Source organism: Thrips palmi, unplaced genomic scaffold (assembly GCF_012932325.1).
Source record: "Thrips palmi isolate BJ-2018 unplaced genomic scaffold, TpBJ-2018v1 HiC_scaffold_16, whole genome shotgun sequence".
Lineage (NCBI taxonomy): Eukaryota > Metazoa > Arthropoda > Insecta > Thysanoptera > Thripidae > Thrips > Thrips palmi.
The window spans coordinates 4,796,538-4,808,811 of NW_023144625.1; the positions used below are offsets into that span (position 1 = coordinate 4,796,538).

At 45.4% G+C, this 12,274-nt stretch overlaps 2 protein-coding genes across 7 annotated transcripts; one reads left to right on the forward strand and one right to left on the reverse strand.

The window, feature by feature from the left end:
• Positions 1 to 1,246: 1,246 nt before the first annotated feature.
• LOC117642853 (zinc finger protein 383-like) lies at positions 1,247 to 7,087 on the reverse strand. Of its 5 annotated transcripts, none has more exons than XM_034381449.1 (3): positions 6,926 to 7,087; positions 5,235 to 5,292; positions 1,247 to 2,666 (listed from the first exon to the last, which is right to left on the reverse strand). In XM_034381449.1, exons 1-3 carry the CDS (start codon positions 7,077 to 7,079, stop codon positions 2,144 to 2,146), a joined length of 735 nt encoding a protein of 244 aa, XP_034237340.1. In that variant the 5' UTR covers positions 7,080 to 7,087; the 3' UTR covers positions 1,247 to 2,143. The 5 variants fall into 5 exon arrangements, with proteins under 5 accessions (XP_034237340.1, XP_034237341.1, XP_034237342.1 ...); XM_034381450.1 differs by lacking the exon at positions 6,926 to 7,087 and adding an exon at positions 6,561 to 6,603; XM_034381451.1 differs by lacking the exon at positions 6,926 to 7,087 and adding an exon at positions 5,632 to 5,701.
• A 94-nt stretch (positions 7,088 to 7,181) lies between these two features.
• Positions 7,182 to 10,329, forward strand: LOC117642852. Of its 2 annotated transcripts, none has more exons than XM_034381448.1 (4): positions 7,182 to 7,337; positions 7,979 to 8,269; positions 8,663 to 8,953; positions 9,986 to 10,329. In XM_034381448.1, exons 1-4 carry the CDS (start codon positions 7,287 to 7,289, stop codon positions 10,253 to 10,255), a joined length of 903 nt encoding a protein of 300 aa, XP_034237339.1. In that variant the 5' UTR covers positions 7,182 to 7,286; the 3' UTR covers positions 10,256 to 10,329. The 2 variants fall into 2 exon arrangements, with proteins under 2 accessions (XP_034237339.1, XP_034237338.1); XM_034381447.1 differs by having other exon boundaries at positions 7,256 to 7,337; positions 7,976 to 8,269.
• The last annotated feature ends 1,945 nt before the right edge of the window (positions 10,330 to 12,274 follow it).

Here is a 12,274-nt window from a genome sequence, read left to right on the forward strand (position 1 = left end):
GGTGCCGCTGGCATTAGCAGGGAAACTCAGTTAAAACTGCAGTTTTTCTTCAGATTCTTCTGCACTCTCTAACCACGACACTACCATGCAGTCTAACTGCCTAAGAACTAGTCATCAACTGCACTTACTTCTGTACTTCTTATCTATTGTAGTGACTATAATTTAAACTAAGTCAAAACTGAAATCTTTCTGTAGAGGCGCTCTGTAATAAGGCTGAAGACCAGGAGAGCAATTTATTATTAGTTTAAAGTCAGTGATAAATGCACATAAATAGAAGTTTTCAACTCTAATACTTTTGCAGTTACTTTTGAATCCATAGTACTGTTCCAATACTGCAGTTTTTCCAATGAGTTCAAACTACACTTGAACTGCAGATCCTTCCACCCGGGGAGGAACAGCTTCCCACATTCATTTTGCAAAACTTACAACACATTCCACACTCAGGTCGCAAAATTGCCTGTGTGGCGAATGTGTGCCTGAAATCTTGTACACTCTTCCACATTACAATCATGGGTACGCAAAATTTTACAGTGGGTCACCTCTCGGCGTGCAGCTGTTCCAGGCCAGCTACTTCAACTACGTGAGGAAGTCGTTCCCGCTGGCTGACCTGCTGGACACGACCATACATCGACTCCAGAGCGGGGGCGTCATCGGGAGGGTGCTGCACTTGGACATGGCCAGGAAGAGGCACACCGCCGCCAGGAGCCTGATGAGGCACTTAGACGCACAGCGCCCGTCCACAGGGCAGGCCATGGTCGCAGACTTCCTGCATCTGCTCTCGGCGGGGCTGCTCGCGTCGACGGCGGCGTTTCTGGCCGAGATGGCGTCACACAGATTGTCACAAAGATTGTGACTTCAAATGCGTAAAATGAGTACTTATTATCTGCGGTTGTTAATAAATTGAGTAGTGGTTGTCGGCTTTCGTTATTGGTATTCTGTTTATAGTGTTTACGGCAAGGCTGAGGTGATATCAGCATTTACTAGAATCCATGATTTTTATAAGCAGTTGCAGTGGCAAAGGTCTGACTAGCAAGCTTGAGAACCAAAATCCGGGATGTTTAGTGTCGTCACGTTCTTTGCAAGAAGGCACAAGATTCTATTCATTTCAGACGCGCCTTCCCTGCTGACATCCTGCGTCAAACATGTCAAGTGAATTGCCCCGGTGCGCTGTAATGTCTGACAGAGAGAGATCTAATGCCGCCTACCGATGTGTTCGGAGAAGAGGGTTACTGAAATCGAAGTCACGTGGTCTGCCTCCGATAATTTAATTAGCCATTTCACATAACTTTACAAGATCCTTCTTAACAGGAATATACAAAATAAGAGAAACGTGAGTAACACACACACACAGCAACTAGAATATAGCAAAAGGCACGCACACCTGTAAGAACGCAAGGGTTGCAAAAAACAATGGAAAAGAAATGTTAACAAAACAAGAGGCCGGTAATTCCAAGATTGAAAATGGAGGGAGTGCTTCAGCCTAGGGCGCGGCCCTCCACCAGAAACGGTGACTTCCAGTGCACAATGTCGTGCACGACACGACCTGAGAGAGGAAAAGAAGTTGTTGCGGCATGGAACCGGCTTCAAATATAACAAATGCACAAAAAAATCAAGAACCTGACCAAGTTAAAATATAACAAATGCAAAAAAAAATCAAGAACCTGACCAAGTTAATATATAACAAATGCAAAAAAAAAAATCAAGAACCTGACCAAGTTAAAATGTAACAAATGCAAAAAAAAAATCAAGAACATGATCAAGCCAAAATATAACATGTGCAAAGCGTGCATTAACTAAAAATATCAACAAATAACATATAAAAGATATATTCATAAATATAAATAACAGGAACATCGCAGGCAGTCGCGTAGGAAAGAAGACATTATGTTAACATACTGGTCATGAAAAAGAGAACAAAGAAGAAAACAACACGAACAAAACGAACAGTTTCGTGAGCTACAATAACTTGACGAAGACTTTTCTTCGGCCAGGGTTTATTTTTCTACGCTTCACTTTTCTTCAACGAACGTTTGAACAGAAACCGGCAAATCACCAATATGTACTACGTAAGTATAACCTTAAGAACCAACACCAAATTGACAACGGAAAAACAATTTTCCGTTCAGAGGACACGTAAAAGACGTCATTCAACAGTTATGACCTCTATGACCTTGTCCTGGGTGTGGTAAGCTCGGCCATGAGCTCGAAGATTGCTAGCGTCCCGAAAAGCCTTACAACAAATATTACATACGAAGGGCTTCTCTCCAGAATGGATTCTAGAATGATTTCGGAGAGAGACAGATTGCGTGAAAGCTGTGCCGCACGTTTTGCATTTGTATGGTTTCTCTCCTGTGTGGATTCGGACATGTTTTGATAGGTCCGAGCCATGTGCAAACGCCTTATGGCAATACACGCACTTGTAAGGCTTGTCCCCTGTGTGGGTTCGAAGGTGCGATGAAAGTTGCGTTTGCTGAATAAACTCCATTTCACAGACAGGGCATTGGAAAGGCTTCTCCCCGGTGTGGGTTCGATGATGGTTCCTCAGATCATGGTGGTGTGTGAAAGCTTTATCGCAAATCCTGCACGACCAAGGCCTGGGCCTCGAGCTCGTTTGACGTGCCACGAAACTGCTCGCGAAGTCCATAGCGCTGCCTCGTTGATACGACCTGTTGAACAATTTTGTGTCAGTTAATGGTCAAAACAAGTAAACAATTCCGTAAAGTCCCAAACAGACGTTAATTTAGTGGACATTTTAAGTGATTTTAAGAAGCTAACGATGTACTCTCAAAAAACCTTACAAACTATTTCAGGCCTTACAAAGCAAAGCAGTTTGTTAGAACAAAGCATTTTGAGCATACATAAGCTTACAAAGAGAATACTTGGTAAATTACGAACTATTTCGTATAACAAAGAAAAAAGGTTTCACGTAAGTATGCTCAAAATACTTCTTAAGGTTTTAAAGGTGTACGTAAATATTCATCCAACACCCAACATCAGGTATCACCTAAAGCAAAAAGGAACGGAATCTTAAGTGAATAAAGGTTCAGGAAAATATATTGGCTGAGCGATGACGAAGGGGCCTTCCAGGGCCGATTGACAGTGACATTTTCCATCATGCAAAAATGAAGAACAAGAAGTAAATAAACCGGAAACTGATCACTGAGAATGAGATTCATTGCCATTGCCCTTTCATTGGGTGACGCACGTACCGCCGCCCACTTGTGGGTTACAAGTCAGTGGTGACTTAATGTTGGACAAGTCAAAAACTCATCGCCCGACTTTGGGAAGCGGACACATGGGGGCATCATGTAGGGCTCCGTGCGTGAGGACGTCCTAGGGGACGTCACAACGTAACCGACGACGTCACTCAAAATTGGGCAACAATTAGCGCGGTACCAAATTTCGGGTGATAAATTTTTTGATACTCTCCATTGGGCACCAAAAGTTGTATCGCCCATTTGAAAGGTGATGGTGGTGGCTAATTCATTCTCAGTGCAATGAGCCATTTTAGTTTTTTGCACTGTAAATAATTCTGTACTTTTGTACGGACATGTACAGACGAGAATGGTACGGAAGTACGGAAAAAAGTACGCAACGTCCGTACTTGTCCCACAAGAACTCATGTAATCAGGTACGGAATAATAGTACGGACGGTTTAGGCAAATTGTTGACCAGACACGTTCCGTACTTTTTCTGTCCTTCTTTCTCGCAGTGCCAGAGTATATGTTATAACCAATCATGTAAGATTTCTTGGGTACTTGAATTCAGGTGCTCGCCTCGCGAGTCGCCTCGGTAGCTGGGCCGGAACTCAGAATGGACACTCATCATCAGTTAATTAGCGATCATTTGGGAATTGTTTCCGACCTATGTTCTTGATCTCTCTGGGTTCTGCTTCACTGGTAAAAAGGTATTACCCTCCGTTTTCAAGCGTAGTCAGTTTATGCTAGAAATCAAGCGCAACAGGTTCGTCCGCCAAGATTTCCCCTATCTATTGTCCAAGCGTAACTTTATACTTGACACAAGCATGGAGTTACGCTTTAGTTTTACCAGTGAAGAGGCGTCTGTGAAATCGACGTTAAACAGCTGTCATAGACGGACTTGCGGGTTTCCAGGCATGCCTTTCAAAGACGAAAAAATCACGAATGGCTTCATTCGAAACTTGGAAGCCAATATCAAGAAAAACATGTCCATCATTTTTACTACTGAATTAAGTATACTTAATACAATGCTCAAATACAATGCGAGGGGCAAACAACTTCGTCAAAATTTGTACACCGTTATTTCAAACTCACGTTATTTCACGTTATTTCATTGTTATTCCAACGTTATTTCAAGGGTATTTCAACGTTATTTCGCGTTATTTCGTGTAATTTCACGTTATTTCGCGCTATTTCACCGTTATTTCACGCTATTTCACGCTTATTTTGGCGTTATTTCAACGTTATTTCACCGTTATTTCACGGAAAATGTACACCTAAATTCAAGTTGTTTGCCCCTCGATACAATGCTATCTATGAATTTGAATGCTGCGTACTTGAGGCACTTTCTAATAAAAAAATATAGGGTGGCATCTGATCTTCACTATTTTACGAAGAGAGAAATTTCTTTGCAAGTCTGCACAAAATGTCACTGGATTCAGAAACAAGGCATTTAACCATGGAGACAACCTTGCCTCCACCATTAAACGAAGAGTTAACTGAAGTACTCAAATGAAAAGGCGTCTGTGCCGCTAAGAGGAGCGCCGCCGCCTTTCGGCCCTCGGCTGCGGCCCCCCACTTCGGCTCGGCTCCCGAGTGCCATCGTCCTGCGCGTATCCATTCGTGAAAAATATCTTTGGGTCCCCGACATTAAAGTACGGTTGTCCAAGTTCTAAAACACACTACTAATTAAGAAAAGTAATGAGTTGTGACGCATGTTTCATTGTGACTCATTTGAACTGTCGCAATGGCACTCGAGCATCATCAGCCAGCTATCTGTCGCAGCTGCACTTGCGTAAAAGATATTGAGGTCCGTGAGTTGCGGCACATTCTACCTGTTCACGGAAGTTTTTGCACCGCACATGAGTTGGTTAACGAGGTTCAAATTACAGTGGTGGTGGTGGGGCAGTGCACTGCTCGCCACCCTTTGGGCTCGGCAATGATACAATTCACAAGAAAAGTGATGTTTTACATCAAGGGAGTGAGAGAATTCTATACCATCTGATAACGTTTAAAAGCTATGCTTAGGAGACTTACCGAAGATATAGCTGAAGCAGATGTAGAATCCTCGTGACTAGATCTTGAGGATGGTAGACTGTGAGAAACAACGACAATGAGTCCTATTACTTTGAATGCCAGGCAAGCAACTCCTCGCCGTAAGTTCGTCAGTAAACTTTTCTGGCGGATGAGCCTGCTCAGGCCCGTGTGAAAGGGCTACCGACAGGAGAGGCGACACCTGCCCCCCCCCCCCCCTATTTCCAAGAACGTGATGAAATGTATAGCTCGTTTGAGCATTGTGCCATATTCGTTTGGATGTGAATCGGCCAAAAATTAGCTTCTTCACATTGAAACGAATGTGACACAATGCTCAAGCGGACATGACATTCTGTCACGTTCGTTTCAACATGATGTCACGTTGCTGAAATGAGAGTACCTGACGAAGTATTTTGCGCATACATACAACAAACTAATTTACTTTGTTATACGAAGAAATAGTTTGTAAACAAGGTAGGTGTACGCCAGACCGTGTCTTGTCGTAACAGGCTTCGCGATGCTACGCCAGTTACGACAATCCACGCCTGGCGTTACACCTACCTTGGCCTGCGGCGCTTGCCTGCCTTCGGCAGGCTAGGTTTCTTCTCCAGGCATCCGCATACCAATTTGCGTGATTGAAGGTCAATACAGCATTTGATTTCGTGCCTAGGGCTGCATTGGCCTGACTTTTTAACTTGTCGAAGCTGGGGGGCTAGACCTCCCATAGGGTACTTTCGTAGATCCCTGAACCGGAAGCACACAGACGCCATGTTGGCGGAAGTAGATCCAAAATTTGACATGGGAAAGAGACGTTCGTCAAACGTATCGGCCACACTTGAACATAAACAGTTGTTTGATACTTTTTTGCAGTGCATATGTGTTTCGCGAGCAATATTTGTACGCTCGGCTATAGTTTTGGATCCGAAGAGAGGTTAGTTTCCGGCCAATTTGGCGTCTGCTGGTCTGCTTGCTTCCGGTTAAGGATCCTACGAAAGTACCCTATTGGCCTGACTTTTTAACTTGTCGAGGCTGAGGGGCTCCGCTCCCCAGACCCCCCTTTCTTCAAGACAGAAGTGGTCTGCATGCAGAAAACTCGATTTTTCGCCGTTTTTAGGTGTTTTTCGGCTATAAAAACCGAACCAGTTGAGCTAGGATAGTGAAATTTCGCGTGTGCCGAGCCAAGGACATACCCAAAAAGTGTGCAAAATCTCACCGAGATCGGCCGAGCCGGTCAGGAGAAGTAGCGCGGACACACACACACACACGCAGACAGGAAAAATTTTTCAACCCCACCTGAGTAACAGGCTTCGCTATCGCTCAGCCAATTACCACGTATTTTCTTTGTAAGCTCATGCATGCTCAAAATACTTTGTTATAACAAACTATGACCGCGCCTAAACTGTTACGCACACTGTGCGAAAAAAACCACAGTGAATCCCGTTAATTTTTTTGCCGGGATTTTCTGTAGTTTAGAACACAGGATCTACTGTGCCTGGCGACAGTATTTACTGTACCTGGTACAGGATATTCCGTACTCCACTCCTGTGTTACAGTAAATCCCGTACAAAGTACAGTAGATCCTGTCAAAAAAGTACAGTAAATCCTGTACTCGGGACTACAGTGACAGCTGTACTTATCACTACAGGATTTACTGTGATTTTTTCCCAGAGTGCAGTAGATAGTGCCATGAGTACATAATTGGAGCGGTCGCCGGGTTAGCGTAGCAGTCCAGGTCCACCCACATGGACTTTTGTTCAACCGCACTCGAGTGACTCGCTTGAAACACACAGTTCCACGTGCGGTTTGGTGCCCAACAACGAGCCCTACAGCATGTGTATCTGCGTACATTTTGCACCGTCAGTTGGTCTGCCCGAAACAGCATAATGTACGAACGCTTTCGTGGTTCACTTGAAAACGCAAAGGGATTCTCCCAATCATGCCAGCTGCCGTGGCAGAAGACACTTCGACCGAAGTGGCCTGCCGGTCCCGAGTCTCTTAAATAGCGATGAGGACCTCTCCTTGCTTCAGTCTTAGCGCTGACGACACTGCCGCAGCATGGCCCGCGTCCTCCTCCTCGTCCTGGCCCTCGTGGCGGCCGCCTCGGCTGTAAGTTTAACCCACGCCCACACTACAAGATCAAATGTGTGCTTGGTACACAGCTATGGGAGCGTACTTGCAATCACACATCTATTGCTTTATGCTTGGACAAGCACACAGCTACAGGTGTATGCTTGGCAAGTAAGTACACATCTTGTCCAAGCATACACCTATAGTTGTGTGCTTGCAAGTACGCTCCCACAGCTGTGTACTAAGCACACATTTGATCTTGTAGTGCACGCTTTACCACTAGACTAAATGTCGATAATAATCTTAACAAATGCTGACGCAAACGGGGCATCTGTATTATCATGATCAAGATGGCAAATAAAATGCAATGGAACAGGTTTCAGATAATATTTAGCTTGCTTGGTGTGAAGGATTTAACGGGCCAAATTTATTCACTGGCATCGCCCTCCTCCCTCTTGTTTTTGTTTATAGTAGTAGGTTGCATGTGGCTGCGTGTAGTTCTTGCATAGAAGCATGGTTCTTATGGTGGATATTGACAGTCCTGCTCTTGCACTCCAGTAATAACTGCAACCATATTTAGAACGTACCACGGCCTCTGATTGAAATCTCCTCTAAAACCGGGCCCATTTTTTCCGATTTTTTCCAATATTCAACTTTTTCTTTTGAATTTCTGGAAGCAGGGCAGGTACACTCGCGCCCAGCTTGCCGAGTTGTACGGTCGCATCGACGTGTGCTTGGAGCCCGTGCCCCAGAGCGGCTTCAACAACCAGCCCGCCAACATCTGCAAGTACGACGCCAAGGAGGAACTGCTGCGTGGTTACACCAAGGAGTCCCAGGTTGACCGCATCACCGCTTGCCTCAAGAGGTACGAGGTCCCCGTCGCTGATGAGGTTGTGGCCGCCGCCGAGGAGTGCCTCAGGGAGTCCCTGACCAAGCCCGTCGCTGCCAGGGTTGCGCGCCAGCTCCAGAGGGTGAGTGAAACACGGTGGAGGTTCATAGAAGCCGGGTGATCAATGAAGGCTCCGCGGTGGGGCTTAACTTTCAGTGAATATAACGAACCAAATCTGACATAGATAATGAGGAGATAGTGCTTTTTATTGCCGTGTGAAAAACTCTTTAACAAAAGATGAAATGTCAATAGCTGTCTCAGTGAACGTAAATAGTACGCCACGTTCTGATTCTCTTGTTGGCTTGTTGTCTGAAATTGAGCATTCTTTCTGGAATGTGCGTTGTATAGACAATATGTAGGTAGAATAAAGATTGAATGTTTTCTCCCAACCCGGGTGCGCACGCCACTGTGAGTTCCTACTGAGAGCTGTTTCATTAATTACAATACTAAACCTTCTTTTTCATTTTTGATGAAGGCTCAGTACACCCGCGCCCAGCTTGCCGAGCTGAACGGTCGCATCGACGTGTGCTTGGAGCCCGTGCCCCAGAGCGGCTTCAACAACCAGCCCGCCAACATCTGCAAGTACGACGCCAAGGAGGAGCTGCTCCGGGGCTACACCAAGGAGTCTCAGATTGACCGCATCACCGCTTGCCTCAAGAGGTACGAGGTCCCCGTCGCCGCCGACATCGTGGCCGCCGCCGAGGAGTGCCTCAGGGAGTCCCTGACCAAGCCCGTCGCTGCCGAGGTTGCGCGCCAGCTCCAGAGGGTGAGTGAAACACGCTGGAATGGTTCAAGTCAGGTGATCAATTAATGCGGTTCCGTGGAGATCTTTGAGAGTCAATTGTATCCGTGACCCCAAGCACTAGCAGGGGGTGGCAACGGCCTAGAAAGAGCGTGAAGCGATGCTCGCGCCGTCAGTGCAGAGGTTGCGCACTTGTTCGAGATTATGAAAACTAGACTGTGTTTTTCAAAACGCTTTGCACCGATGGAAAGGGCTTGAAATTTGGGGTGCATTAGGCTAATTGCTCTTCTCAAAACTCCCCCCTTACCTGACATTAAGGTGCAGTGAAAACACCAAAAAACACGAGAAATCATCAAATTTAGGAAAAAACTCGAATGCGCCATGTTGATGTAAATGATTCCGCCCTTGTGTTCGGTTGAATTGGAAGTATCGGGCAGTCTACTAGGCCTAATGCACCTCAAATTTTGTGCACTTTTGATCTGTGCAAAGTGATTTGCAATCAACGGCCTAGATCTTACAATCGAAGCAAAATAAGTAACCCCTGCACCTCACTCGCGCATGGCTTCACGCGCTTGCTAGGCCGTTGCCGCCCCCTGGCACTAGTCAGACGAGAGTAGAAAGCACACAATGGGAAGCGTTAGAAACTCACAAGATCGGAACAAAGGAAAGTTCCTTTCTAGATCATGCGTGAACTGAATTCAAACTTGATTCAAATCGAAGCCCAGCCATCAACTTTGATGAAGTAGAAGTGAGAGATAAGCCAAGACAGTTTTTAGACATTTATCTAATCACAGTCGGTAATTCGAAAAGTAATGCTGCGAGTTAAGCAGTCTTCAAGTTATTAGATCAATTGTAAATAGTACGCCACGTTCTGATTCTCTTCTTATGGTTTGCTGTCGGAAATTGACCATTTTTTCTGGAATGTGCGTTCTACAGAATGTAGAAGAGGCTGAGTTTTTTTCACCCAACCCGGGTGCGCACGCCACTTCTGAGTTCCTTCTGAAAGCTGTTTCATTGTTTCCAATATTGAACCTTCTCTTTTTATTTTTGATGTAGGCTGAGTACACTCGTGCCCAGCTTCGCGAGTTGTACGGTCGCATCGACGTGTGCTTGGAGCCCGTGCCCCAGGACGGCCTCAGCAACCAGCCCGCCAACATCTGCTCCTACGACGCCAAGGAGGAGCTGCTGCGTGGTTACACCAAGGAGTCCCAGGTTGAGCGCATCACCGACTGCCTCAAGAGGTACGAGGTCCCCGTCGCCGCCGACGTTGTCGCCGCCGCTGAGCAGTGCCTCAAGGAGTCCCTGCCCAAGCCCGTCACTGCCTAGTCCGTCCAAAAAAACAATATTAACTATCTTTTAAGAGTTGCAATAAATAAAATTATAGCAAGCAAACACGAGAAGGATTATTTGTTTTATACCTATTCGATTGTTCAGTTTTTCCTTCCCTGGCAACAGAAAACTGAAAAAAATGCGCAATCCCTTGTCGCTTTGTAGACTATTTTGGCCCCCATGTTCGAAGCAGCTGAGTACACATCGAAATCCACATTCTAATTGCTTATAGTGGCGCAGCACGAGCAGATTGCACAACATGTGTCTTAGACTACACAAAGCCTCAGCATGTTCCCGGAAATCAAATGAGCGTTTCTTTCCAAGATCTGCAATTGCAGTGTTTCCTTGAATATAAGAGGACACCATTCCAAATGGAAAAGTCTCGTAAATAGGCCATGAAAAGTCGGCACGAGATATTTAAATCAAAGATTTTTCACGTGGAACAACATGGCAACGAGCAAACGTCTTGGAAAACATGCTTTTTACCTTGTTTCAAAACAAACGGCTGAATCGTTCGGGCTACGATTATGACATTTCATGTCAGCATTCCAGGAGCACGGGTGGAAAGTAGATCAAAATTTTCCATTTTGAGGGGTTTGTTGGGGGAGAGGTGGCATATAATCGGTAGTCTCACTCTAATGTGTGTTTTTTATTGTAATATATATTTTTTGCGCATAAACATTTCTTCGGTAAAAGCCCATGTCCACCACCGGCAGTTGCCTCCGGCCCTGAAGCAATGATGGGCTTCGCAGGCTTTGTACATGGCTAGGGGCGTGCCCATGTGTTGATCGATTCCGGCACGCCTGAGGGTCAGTCAAACCTACGAGCCACCGGGCAGGAGACAGTTTCTTTCTTGTTGTGACCGCGCAGAGGTAAAGAAATAATTTTTAGAAGAAGCACCCTCAGCCATCACAAGTTTCAGCGGGCAATCAAGAATCAAGTGGATCCAAAAAATTCGGGAACAGTTTACACGTCAACGATTTAACAGAAAACAGCTTTATCATCTCCCCACCACTCTGCTTACAAGCTTACATCAAATTCTCGGAAACAAATGCATAAATCTTGGGCACACACCGGTCCAATGTGGCTCCGTTGTTTGCATGGAATCCTTGATCAATGTCTCCTGCTCTGGTGGCTGTGCACAATGCCCTCTTCATTTTCTCCATTTTGCAGTAATCAGATGTCGCTGGAAGTGGCCTCGATGTATCCGCTGCCCCCGTGGCACGTTCTACAGGCAACTCGAATTTTTGGCCGGGTGCGGAGCGTGTCTGGAGAACTCCAGGTAATAGATTCCTATCTGATAAAGTAGAACAGGCATGGGACTTTGATGCGGTGAAACATATCCCTGTTTTTGACACACTGAGAAAACCTTACAAACTATTTTTGGCCTTACAAAGAAAATCAGCTTGTTATAACAAAGTATTTTGAACATAAGCTTCGCACACAGAAAATACTTCGTAATTTACGAACTATTTCTTCGCATAACAAAGTAAATTAATTTGTACTGTGTATGCTCAAAATACTTAGTAAGGTTTTAAGCGTGCGGCTCCTCGGCCGGGTCTGGGTCGGGTGGGGGCTTCGTTGGAGTCTAGGGTTCGCCTACTTGCATAGCAGGCGCGGGGCGGCTTTAAGATGATCTTCATTTTCAGGAGATGGAAAAATGCATATGCCCTTGTAAGGGTCAAACTCCCACAGCAAGAAAAAACCACAACAAAAGTACACAAATTACTGGCAATTTTTTTTTATCAGGAATTTATTGTACTTTCAAAGTACAACAATCGCTGTACGAAGTGCAATGGAACCGGCATGACTAGTGCTGGGTAGTCCAGACCTCGTTGTGGTTTGTGCGATTCTCGTTGAACTTAATACAATCCGTGTTGTACTTTTATTGCACAGCTTTTGTTGCACTATTATTGCACAGCTTTTGTTGTACTTTCGTTGTACTATTCACACTTTTTCTCGCAGTGCCGACCAAGTGGGTGGTCAATCTCGATGCCTGGGTACCAACGGAAGGAC

Bases quoted from the DNA above. Each gene is read 5' to 3' on its own strand.
- LOC117642853 (XM_034381449.1), bottom strand. From the start codon at position 7,079: ATGTACGCAGATACACATGCTGTAGGGCTCGTTGTTGGGCACCAAACC. The intron at 5,293-6,925 runs GTACTCATGGCA...TGTTTCTCACAG, and splicing joins CCGGCGACCGCTCCAATTAT to TCTACCATCCTCAAGATCTA. The intron at 2,667-5,234 runs GTAAGTCTCCTA...ATTGTTCAACAG, and splicing joins CTGCTTCAGCTATATCTTCG to GTCGTATCAACGAGGCAGCG.
- LOC117642852 (XM_034381447.1), top strand. From the start codon at position 7,287: ATGGCCCGCGTCCTCCTCCTCGTCCTGGCCCTCGTGGCGGCCGCCTCG. The intron at 8,270-8,662 runs GTGAGTGAAACA...TTTTTGATGAAG, and splicing joins TTGCGCGCCAGCTCCAGAGG to GCTCAGTACACCCGCGCCCA. The intron at 8,954-9,985 runs GTGAGTGAAACA...TTTTTGATGTAG, and splicing joins TTGCGCGCCAGCTCCAGAGG to GCTGAGTACACTCGTGCCCA.